At 31.8% G+C, this 12,844-nt stretch overlaps 2 protein-coding genes across 2 annotated transcripts in view; one reads left to right on the plus strand and one right to left on the minus strand.

The window, feature by feature from the left end:
* LOC134230479 (uncharacterized) overlaps nucleotides 1–12,844 on the plus strand; it is a 237,853-nt gene that overhangs the window by 31,517 nt on the left and 193,492 nt on the right. The window lies entirely within an intron of this gene.
* The window catches only part of LOC134230488 (kelch domain-containing protein 2-like), a 9,378-nt gene continuing 7,466 nt past the window's right edge, over nucleotides 10,933–12,844 (minus strand). Inside the window, exon 10 of the mRNA XM_062712325.1 lies at nucleotides 10,933–12,782. Coding sequence (XP_062568309.1) covers nucleotides 12,584–12,782 — 199 coding nt within the window. The 3' untranslated portion in view covers nucleotides 10,933–12,583. The remainder of the gene's footprint in view (nucleotides 12,783–12,844) is intronic.

Below are 12,844 nucleotides of genomic sequence, written 5' to 3' on the forward strand. Positions count from 1 at the left end.
AATATTTTTACGCGTTTAGCTTATTACGATTGCAAAACGAACACAAGTAGAGCTTTTTAAAAAAAGCTTACCGTCTTTAGCAACAACCTTAAACAGTAAACTGATCTACATGCACTTATCAGGCCGTATAATTCTTTTGAATTTCTTGATTTTTGTATTTCTACATTAGCTTTTTACTGGCATTACCCTACCACAGTTGTCGCTCGGTCATCTCCGTGAACTTTAACTGGCCAGGAGCTTTTGGCAAACCTCGGCTGATTCCGTTAACTTTTTCAAACAAGAAAGGGGAATAGAATAATAACAAATTGTAAAGCCCGCAAGCAATAAAAATCAAATTTTATTTACAATGAAATTAAAGACCTTTTTAGTTATTGCTAAAAAAAATTATGATGTTATTCAGAGTTTAATTACTGCTGATTTTGTTGTTCGTTTTGTCATTTTTTTAAGATTGCAAATCTTGCAAAATTGTTAAGTCGTACGAAAATTAGATCATCAGAAAGTTAACCAAGCATCTCAACCAATGAAATAATTGAAAGTTTTCTCATCATGCAATTTCTACCAATCACGAAAGAGAGGAAGTGCATACTCCGAAGACTGTAAAAAACTTCAACTATATAATACCGTCTTCCAAGGAAGACGGTAATAAATGAGCAGTCTCAAAGCCAACCAAGAAGTCCATCGATGTATGTTCAAGTCACGATCTCTCATCTGTCTTTATATTTTGAATAAAAAATATGTACATGTAATACATGTACATCCACATTATCTAAGTATTTTCATAGTTGTTTTGTTTTAGTTGGAATATATATTTCACTATTTTTTTTTGTATGTTGTTTCTTTATGCCCATTTTGCCGATTATCAATTGAATCTATAGAGGCGTTGTGCGCGATGTTGGTGATGTTTGACGTTACGCTTTCGAAGAGCTATGGGAAATTTGACGTAACGCTTCAACAATGTAATAGTGTTAATAGCTGGATTGACACCCTAGTTCTCGCTATTTAAAATGAATAAAAAAAAATCATAGCTTTTATCTGTAAATAAACTATAATCAATAAAAAGGCTGATTTAAAAAGTAAAGTAAATTATTAATCTGTTATAACAAATTAGTAATCTATTATAACAAATTAGTAATTTGTTATAACAAATTATTAATTTGTTATAACAAATTACTAATTTGTTTAAACAAATTAATAATTTGTTATAACAAATTACTAATTTGTTTAAACAAATTATTAATTTGTTTAAACAAATTAAAAAAAGATACTGCTGCGGCCCTAATACGCTTCCGTAATTTTTCGACCGTAGAAAAACAGTCCAGACCAGGAATTCTACGACTCCACACACGTTGAAAAATGACCCCCATAAAAATTTGTCCCCCTACTTTTTTATATAATAAAACCTTATATCTGTGTCTCGATCCGATATTTTTTATACTTTCAAATGTAAGGAGGGGTTTTTTAAAATGTATTTTACTCCTTTCCAACATATAATTGATTGCATATCTTAATAGTAGCATCATAATCAATGTATCTGGTTTGGATTTTTTTTGGCTTGCAGAATCCTAATGAATATATATTACCAGGGTAATTCATTGAGGAGCATAAATTTATGTTTATATTTTGAGGTGTTTTTATCGTTTTATTCCGAAAATGGCATGATATGTTTCTGGTAACCATAAACTTGTAGGGAGGCCCCCGAAATTAGCACTTTTAACCAAATTTTTTTACGGGTTAGGTTTAGACAGGGTTACAATTTTTACAAATACAAAAACATAGCATAGAAGCAAGAAAAGCAATGTAATTTAATTATATAAAATCAATGCCCTTAGTTCTTAGTATATGTATGCATTCTGCTTTAGAATTAACTACCTTACATAACGTACTATACTTTTTCCTGTATATACGGGAAATACCATACACATCGAAAACATTCTTATAATGATATAAAGAAATAACCAAAAACGGTCAAAAATTAACATCTGAGTGAATAAGAGATCGAAGATTTCTATAAATTCATTAAAAGAAATTTCCTTTTTCCAAACCTTTTAGACCAGACACCTGACAAATGGTTGCTGTAACATCCCCTTTCTTCTGCGATTTTCTTAGACACTAACTTTGCAAAGACAAATGAACTCTTAGTCTATCACACCATTACTTCGATATCTAAAGTCCTAGCACATACCTATATCAAGTTCATTTACAATTTATTCGTGAAATTAAAAAAAAATCTTTCAATAACATAGATTTCTCTCTAGCATAGAGAGATATCACTTTAGCTTAAAGAGATATCTCTTTGACTTATAGAGATATCTCTTTGACTTATAAAGATATCTTTATACCTTAAAGAGATATCTTTATACCTTAGAGAGATATCTCTTTTTGTAAGATAAATATCTCTATTACTTAGAGAGATATCTCTTCAAGCAAGAGAGATATCTCTTTCAACGAGAGAGATATCTCTCTAAGCGAGAGAGATATCTCTTAAAGTTAGAGAGATATCTCTTAGAAAGGTCAAAAGAGATATCTTTCTTAGTTAAAGACATATCTCTTTTGATTTTCAAAAAGAGATATATTTCTAAGTAAAGAGATGTCTCTTTTCATAGAAAAGATATTTCTTTTCCAGTTATCCTTAAAATAAAATAAGTAATTCTCCCCTTTAAAACGAAAGCGAAACAGGAAGTAAAGTCTCTGGAAAAATATAAGAAAAAGACTGAACATGATTTACCCAGAATGATATATGTACTATGTAGACGAAAAATGCAATAAACCCATTTTTAAACACCAAATAATAAAAGTTAAATACTAAGGAAACGAAGAAAGTAAGCCTAGATTCTCAAATGCAATGACCGAATTTTCTCAGCTTATGAAATCATCTTTTATTACTAATTCAAAATCTAGACAACGCTGAATTACCTGTCATGTTTAGTAAAGCTATAATGTTAAATATCATGAATATGTCGAAATTTAAAATTCTTTAGTGTACTTCCGTGAATAAAAAGCTTACTTCCGGTAAAGGGGGAAGTCATTTCAAATGAAATAGAATAAAAACTAGAAACGATCTCGTTTCCGAAAAATAACCATAAAATCGAGCTGAAAATGGATTAAACATGTTTTGGACACACTGGTAATTGAAACGGGTCACTAGCGTGAAAATCCAATACGCTTATCGATTACGCTATTTGAACAACTACTCTTACTTCACTTGTATGTACATATAATTCTGCAACAGTTAATATGTCTTGGAATTATGAAAGAAGGGTCATTATTCATAATTTCGCGCCGAACGCTACGAGTAAATCTTAGCGCCTTTCCCTTGGAATGTTCATTTAAATAGGTGAGATAGCTTCAATCAAATAACAAAAGAGCGTTCTTATCGCCTGAATTTTGAGGTGTGGAAAGTAAATTTAACACATACATATAACATATCGTATATAGGCAAATAACACAGTGAAACAGCTATGAATGGTTAATTTTTAATTTTCCTCTTAATCACGAAAGTGGACCATTCCGATTACTAACACTTTCATAAAAAAGGTTGTATGTTTCACCAAAAAAAAAAAATGCCTCGATCACCCTACGAGGGTCAAGGAATAAGATTCCATTTTGTTCAATTACTTGCATTGAGAAAAAAAAAATGTTTATAAAGGTCAATTAAACGGTCTTTGAAAAATAGTTATCTTTTGAAAAATGTTTTCTTATTGTAACAGTTGTCCTTTCTATTAATTTAATATGACACAAGTGTGCATGGGAAAACAGTAGTCACGTTTTGTACTTACTATGTATATTGTTTCTTGAAAAACTATTAATTATAACTATGATTTAAGCTATGTGTTTCCGTGATGCAAAACAAAAAATAGTAGATATTGTACTTAATTTGCACATTAATTCTCTTCTGTTTCTACTTTGAGAAACAACCAAAGCCAATTAAAGAAGACTTGTAAGGAGACCTTGGATTCTAAATGTACTTTGACATAGAATTGCAACGAACCTACGACGTGACAATCCAAGTATCCCTACACATTTCATTGCTCCTTATGTAACTTTCGTTCGAGCAAACGCTCGGCTGCCTCTGTAAACCCCTATTGCGAAATGTCGGAATTGACAGAGACCGTCGCCATTTTGGTCCCGCTTCAGATTTTTGAATGTTAATATATCGAGTTTGAATTTATCAATTTACAAACAAATTATATATTCAGCCTAATAATAAATTTTTCTATCAACCATATTAATATAATTTGTAAATATTGAAAAACAAAAAAGTTTTAAAATTCGACTTTATAATTTGCATGCCGTTACGACAGGAAGTAGAGACGACGTACAAAAGATAGCATCTTGGATAGTACTTATCAAGGTCTTTAATTCCTGAAAGTTTCACAGTGATATCTTTTACCGTTCTTGAGATTATCCGCAAACAAAATATCATTTTAAAATCAGAAAATTGTCCGTAACTTGGCACCAGAAAGGAATTTCCAAAAACTCTCTCGGATAAAATAACCTCAGATTACAACACATTGTTTCTGCAAATTTCATAAAAATCCATCCAGTAGTCTTCGAGAAATCGCGTGCACAAAATTAGATGGTCAGAGAAATAATAATAATAACGAGCTCAAGCGAGCTTCAACGCCTTTTGCGCTGGAAAGATAAAGACTCAAAAAAGCAATTCAGCAATCCTTCCTCTACTTTCACTGAAAATCTCAAGTCAATATCTTCATTCGTTTTTTAGTGATTGCCAGGACAAGCTGACCCTCTGAAAATCAGAAAATCGGCCATATCTCACGACCGGAAGTGACGACGTACATATAAAAAATTTCCTTTAAGGTTCTGACCAATATCTATCAGATCTGAAAGTTTCGTGTGAATCGACTGAGCCGTTTCCGAGAACTCGCTTGCACAAAAATCGGTAAGAAAAAAATAATAATAATAATAATAGGGAAAAAGAAACCGAACGAAAACAATAAGGTCTTCCGTTGGAAACTAAAGACCTTAATAATGAAGAGAGATATCTCTTGCAATAAAGATAATTCTCTTTTTGTTTGAGAGATATCTCTGTTAGACAATTTTGAGATCTCTTTTTCACTTTGAGAGATATCTCTTAAGATAAACTAAGTGTTCAAGTGGACGATATCTCTCTTAGTATAAGAAATATCTCTCTAAGTTTAAGATATATCTCTCTCTCATATAGATATCTCTTTAAGTTGGGAGATATCTCTATTTTTAAGAGATATCTCTCTAAAATGAGAGATATCTCTGTAATTTTAAGATAAAATTTATTTTCCGAATAAATAGCAAAGAGCTTGCCATAAATACCGTCCAAAAGTTAAGGCCAAAGTAAAAGTTTGGAATTTTGTGTAAAAGTGTGTCATACTCCAAGGTAAAGGTCAAAAGGTCAAATTTGGTTGTTCCTAGAGAAAGGTCTTGTCACAAAAATACACCTGTGATTAAGAAATATAAAAGCTAAAGTCCCAGCCAGTCAAAAGGTATGAGGAAGATTTAAGTTTTTGCAGACAAACAGACGGACAGACAGTTAAAAAAACTATATACCCCCGAAACTTCTTTTACAGGGGCATAAATATTATGTAAACTGACAGCTCTTTCATAGTGCAACATTTGTTTTTTTTTATTGGTAAAAAAACTCCTAACATCATCACACGTAAGTACATGTAGAAAGGGGGAAACGATACTAAATGTGCCAATTTTGGGTATGACGAAAACTTTTTTTAGTTAATCATTTTTTATGCTTCAACCCTCATTTTGTAGAGGTTTTGATGACACTAGCAAACGACAAAAGACATTTTACAGGTTTTGAGCAAAACGCACTTTTTGTTTCCTTGGCACCATAGGTGAGAGGCAATTGAATTTAGTATTTATATATACTGAAAGGAAAAAGAAACGCAGGGTAGCATAATGTTCGAAAAAATTTTGACCACATGACCGAAAATTACGAAAATTGGTCAGAAGAGAAATTTAGTTACTGTGCACCAAAATCAGTATTAAGAATTACTCAACCGTAAAATTTATGGCGTCACGTAGGGAAAACGCTAAAAAGCCCAAAACACGTGCAATATGATAACGACGAGTTTGTCAACAATTCTTGTTGATTCACTTCAAAAGTTTACCCTGCGTTTCTTTTTCCTTTCAGTATTTTTACAAACTAAATCATCCCTATTTTTATGATAAGTTTGAAAGTTCATTCATAGAAAACCAAATAAGATCTAATTTTCTAAGTAAGCGCCCCTTTTCGTGCCAGTTTTAAAAGTAGAGATCAAAAATTTATTAAGGGTAAAATCAAAGAGATTTACAATAATGGAACTTTTTAAAAAAAAATTCTGACACCAGCTAGAAAATGATCTTTTTAAAGATTAAAATGACAACTGTGTAAATGTATTTAACATATCGACGACGTATTGTCAATTAACAATGGTAATTTCCATACGATATATCCTTTTGAGCTTGAGAAAAAATATAGCACAGAGTTTGACACATCTGTTTCATACTTGGATATTTAACTTGATAAAGACCTTAATGGTATTCTAACAACCAAGCTATATGATAAACGTGATGACTTTGACTTTTCTTTCGTCAAGTTCCCTTACTTATGCAGCAATATACATTCATCGCCTGCATACGGAGTGTATATATCTCAGTTGATTCGATACGCAAGAGCTTGCTCTACGTATAAACAACTTCTAAAACGAGGTAAATTATTGACAAGCAAGTTGATGAAACAAGAACATCAGCCGTCTCGTTTAAAGTCTTCATTTCGTAAGTTCTATATGGCCGATACATGTACAAAGGCCTTGTCAGCAAATACAATTTATCATTGAGTCAAATGCTGACTGACGTTGTTCATACTAATTGTTAGTCCATTTTTTATACACTGAATTGGCAAGGAATTTTTCCGTTATTTCCTGATCATGACAAGGAGCACACGGCGGGTGTGACCGGTCAGCAGGGGATGCTTACTCCTCCATAGCACCTGATCCCACCTCTGATGTTTCGGAGGTCCGTGTTTGCTCTGCTTTTATTTTGTATTATTTTATGGACTTTTAGATTGAATACTGTTCGTTATCTCCATATCCTTCTTTTAATAGGCCAGTTCCATAAAGTGTAAAATGACACCAACATCATCGACATGTTTTTCATCCGGTACAAAAATTTGAAAGTAATGATTTTGTAGCAATTATTGTTTAGTGAGTTTAAAATACAACTTGACATCAAGGTGAGTTATAGTACGCGGCATACCAGGACGGAGTGAAACAATTTTCCACGTGACAACATTCGGTTACATTTGAAGGTATGATGATAGATTTACTATAATGACTATTTTTTGATTTTATAAGTGACAATGACAATCATTAGCTAAAAGATTGATGAATGGCAGGGTTAATCGACCAAAACAATTAGAAATTATGAATGTTTAGAGACCAGGCAAAATTTATCGCAATGATGGGACCGTACAAACAGGCATGGGACAATGAGTTTTTTCATCGAAGAAAACCATGGAACAAAAACATATTTAGCATTAGGTACCCATGGGACACAACTTTTTCAATGACTTCGATGTTTGAAATATCTGTGGTCTGAGAGACTCCTAAGTTTTGTTCCAATTATCTCACTTGATTTACTGCTGTTTAGATGTTATAACAATCATCTCACTAACACCAAGATGTAACCATGGGACAGTATCTTTTCTATGTCTCCAAGCATGGGACAGATATTTTTTTTAAATGTCAAACCATGGGACACGTACTTTTTTTAAGAATGAGGATTTTGATTTGTACTGGTCCCATCATTGTGATAAATTTTGCATGGTCCCTTAGAGAACGGCACATTGTTCTCTAATTAACACTATAATGAAATATTGAAAACTCCATGAACAGCATTGAATCTAATTCAGGTAAAAGATTGTCATCATGCTTACAAAACCTTAATATAATATCATCCCATCATTGGGTGCTCCCATACAATGAATCACTTTATTTATATTGTTACATACACTGATTCAGACCTCTAAGTGTTCACCTATTTTTTTTTAAATCCATACAAAATAATCTCTATGGAGTAAGACCACCACTCTAATTACTGCAAGACATCCTTTACTGTTGGATGCCATGTACACCTGAATAGGAGACTGACCCATCTGTTGACACACCTACTGCATAGATCTTTCCTAACCGTTGATATGGTGTTGAGGGGCTTTGACATTCCTTATAAAAATCCCAAATGTGTTCAATGGGATTCACATCCGGGGATTTGACAGTGCATCATCATACTGAGGCCTTTTGGTCAATATCCTTGGGCGTTTAGCACGTAAGTGCACCGATTTAAGGATGATTCAGACTGTTTGAGATAATATTAGACTGTCACGAGCACCGATTTCTTATCATTTTCATACTATTGAAATTGGATGTTTACATGTTTCTAAGTTTGTTTCAGGGCAATTTAACACTTTTAAACTGGTGTGACTTGAAATTTTGGCCTCAGATGAAGATCAAGGTCACTTCCAGTCTGGTTAAATCTTGTCCAAAGCTTTCAAATTGTGATGAATTTGCGATGAAAATGACGCTCAGCCTATCGAAAAAAGTGTTTAAATGAGTTTTGATACTAGTTGTTAATTTTTGAAAGTAATATCAAGGACAATTTAACAGTGAAATAAATGTTAGTAAAACGGGGTGCAAGATGGTCCATATATCAACATTCCAACAGCTCTCCCTTCTATCTCAATGGTCAGTTTGGCCATGTTTTTTTTTTTTTTTTTTTTTTTTTTAAGCTTCGTCAGGGAACATTGGATTTCATCGGTGATATTTGATTTTCTTTCTACAGTTGTTGTAATAATTTGTTATAATAATTTGAAAATATCATTCCATTCTATGAAGTAGCTTTTAAATAAATACTTTTATTAAAGTGAACACTTAAAAGTTTTGTTAAGTGTATATACATTGGTATAGTTGTTTCCACTATCGAACAAAAAATTTCAAAAGTTATAATTCTGTTATAACGCAAAAATTATCTAAACCAAAGTCTATATAATAACTTCCGTATGCGTCGTTTAATCATAAAACCGTTGTTTACGTATTAATTATTAAAAGTTATAATTTGTTTTTAAACACACGGAAATTTTTCCCCCAGATTATTTTGATATTTCAATAGCTGCAAAATGATTTATTCTATTAAATTCACAGAATTGTTACTTAACATTATATTTGTCCATGGAATTATTGGTATGGATTATGTAATATTAAAAAGTATTCTTTTTTGTTTAAATATTGGAATACTAACGAAAGCGGACTGCAATAACACTTATCAGGATGAAAGCGGAAAGTACCTGTAAGTATTCTTTCTTTGGCAAAACATATCAATAATTGATCAATTGTATATTGTATCACCTCAACTCTCCACTCACAATAATAGACGAACTATTTAATTATTCGAATTTTATGCGTTAAATGACCATGTCAATGTTAATAAATACCTTTTAAGTTAATTATTGCATTTTTTCAGGTTAAGCTGTTGTACAAACTACTATATATATAATAGAGAATGCAGAGGTATGTTAATTAAAATACGATCACATGATTTTTCAAGTCTGTTGCATGTCATTATTCAATTGAGAACACATGTAAAATGTGCAGATTGAGAGTTTGATTTTTCAGAGTGTCCACCAGGATTTTTTGGAGAAAGGTGCGCTCAGCAGTGTTACTATCCTTACTATGGTCGACTTTGTCAGTACACGTGTCAGTGTGATACTATCACGTGTGACCGTGTTATGGGATGTACCAACAACAAATCTATGGATACTTTTACAGGTTTTTAACTCATTCAATGTGTCCTTTTGAAATCGTGAAATGTTTTCTTCCATGTTATTTATTTCACGTATATATGTGTTATTTTTTTTCAGACAGTCTTCCAAATGAAATTTCAACTACACAATTAACAAATAAAACAGTTACAACGAACAAAGTAATTACTACAATGGTGGACATTCATAGAGTTAAAAAACAACATTCAACGACACAGCTGAAAAAAACAGTTTTATCTGTTGGAAGTTTTCTGGTATCAATGATAGTTATTTGTGCTATCATATGGGTGTCAATGTCATTATGTAAAAAGCGGACAGTAAAAATAGTTAACGAGGACAACGATGTAGCGTCAGTCTACATGGAAATTGATGTTGGTTCGAACCACATAGACTCTCGGGTTCAAATACTTAACAGAACTGTATTAGATGAGTCCTGTACAACGCTTAACGAGACAACAGAAGACAGACCTGAACTCCCAGCAAGAATGGCCTTCGTCTTATCTTCAGGTGATGATGCATTTACTTCGTGTTCAAATACAGACGAAATCTTACGTACAGACAATGAAAATGTATCAGTTGTGTAAAGTATGGAAGAACAACTTTGCCATTTCACCTTTAAGGTTTATTACAGGCATTAACATAGTCAAACGATTTATGTAAGTTAGGCATAAAAAAAATACAAAACAAGATACAGATACATTTCAATTTACACGTATCAGGTAATGGCATATAAACAATGAATGAATAGTGTTCATTGAAGAGCAATAAGGGATAATATATATTGCCTAGAAATGTCTATAAACTATAATTTTCCTGTTTTCTGTACTTTGTACAGGAAATGATAAATGAAATATATTTATTGTGTAAACTCGCCTATTTATTCGCGTTAAAAAGGCAATGTTATAAAACTTTTAGGTATAAGTATACTTTTAAATCACACTTTAATTTTGGTCATTTCGAATATTTTCCGAAACTGAAATTATCAACGTAAATAAACATACATGTATTAAACATATAAACATTTTGATCAATTTTCATGGAATGTATTTGTATAGCATTTTGTAAATCAAACTAAAAATTATGACTGTTGTCAAATCTGTAATTGTTTCCAAAGAGCAACAATACTGTTAATGTTTTAGTTGTTTGACATTTTTATTGATATGTCATTAAAATTAAAATAACAGGCATTCTACATATTGGCATTCATATCTTACAAATCAAGATAGATAACCAAAATACGAAGGTGAGGAAGGAAAATATTCAACAACAGCAAAACAAACAAAAACAATATTTCACCAAAAAATAAAATACTCTGCTTCTTCAATTGATACATAATTACTTTTTGATTGCACTATAATACTTAACGTTTGATTTTTTTGTAATTAACATGTACTTGAACTCTGGTTTTCCCCCTTCTTCCTGAATTTAATTAGAGAAAAGAGCAAATTTTTATAAAAATTATTACCAATTTTTTTTGTAAGAAATTAATGTGAATCAATTCAGAAATTTACATCAACAGGCAAAATTATTTCACAAACTCTATAAATTTCTCTAAATATAAGAAAAAAGATGTTTCTATAGAGTCTAACAGTAAGTTTTTCTTTCTAAAAAGTTTTTAATAGGAATTTCCCAACAAACACAACAAAGGAGCTTATAACAAAGACAGCAAACTGGTAATTACGACACTAACATCGATATACATGCATATTTTGTTGATCGAATTAAGTCATCTTTTGAACGTAAGCACGAATTTAAATACATATTTTTAAAGCACTGTAGCAAACAATAACATTTTATATCAGTTATTATAGAGGTATGGCATACATTTTACTGGACCTCAAACAACTCATTTCTCAAGACTTAAAGTTAAGAAATTCCAATGAAATAAAAAGGTTATTAATGATTGGTAATCAAGCTCAGAATCATTTTAAATCAATAGATATTGGATGAAATGCAAACAAGACCTCCAAAACCATAAGAACTGGGATCAGGTGCTATGGAGGAGTGAGCATCCCTTACCGATCGGTCAAACATGCCGTGTGCTTTTCATGACCAGGAATGAAAAGGAAAATTTTGTACACAATTCAGTTTGTAAACAAAGGCCTAGCAATAAGTAAAATCAAACAGCATGTGACTAATTGATAGATGATAGTTGCTAAAAAGATTATTTTGTTGACCATAACCTTTGCGAAATAAGGACTTCAGACATGACTCTTGATAGTCTTGTTTCATTCGATTGTTCTCAATAACTTACCTTGTTTTAAACATTGTTTGTACATAGAGCACTGTTTTGCATATTTTTAAAAGTAACTGATAGACATAAACTCCTATCCAGGGGATTATGGTACATGTATATCGCTACATAATAAAGAAAATTGACCATCTGTTAATTAGCAACAGAATTTTATAAATACATGTATCATGAATTAAATTCTGTCAAAGATTATGAAAGACAAAGGCTTGACTATTGAGGACAAAACATTAATATGTAGCAAGAATGGATAAAAAATACAAGTGTATTGTTAAAATCTAGAATCAAATTATTTAAGAGCAAAGGACAACCACCAATCCTTCTGTAGTAAATGATTTTCAAGTGATTACAGAATGAAATATATGGAGATAATGAACAGTATTCAGGCCTGATTGTCCATTCAAAAATTACAAATCAGGAGCAGAGCAAACATGGACCTTTGAGACACTAGAGGTTGGGATGGATTTGATAAATAAATAAACATTATATATTGGATTGATACCTAGATTACTTCCTGATACTGAGCTTGTAGACTATGACACAGCACAGGTTTGTCCTGATTGGTTAGTGCTATCATTGTCCGAGTCCGATTCTGAACTCGAGTCTGAAGACATCAATATTTGAATATCAAGGTCTTCTTTCCTCCGTAACCAATCAGAAAACTGCCTTGGTAATGTGTCCCACTCACTTCCTAGACTAGTGCGATGTTTGTAAACAAAGTCCAAGCAAATTCTACAAAAAAAATCATACAGTGAAAAAATTCAATTTGAGGGAATAAGAAAATATCATTTGAA

This window comes from Saccostrea cucullata, unplaced genomic scaffold, assembly GCF_032062105.1.
Source record: "Saccostrea cucullata isolate Sc308-1 unplaced genomic scaffold, CSIRO_AGI_Scuc_v1 ctg51, whole genome shotgun sequence".
NCBI classification, from domain to species: Eukaryota; Metazoa; Mollusca; class Bivalvia; order Ostreida; family Ostreidae; genus Saccostrea; species Saccostrea cuccullata.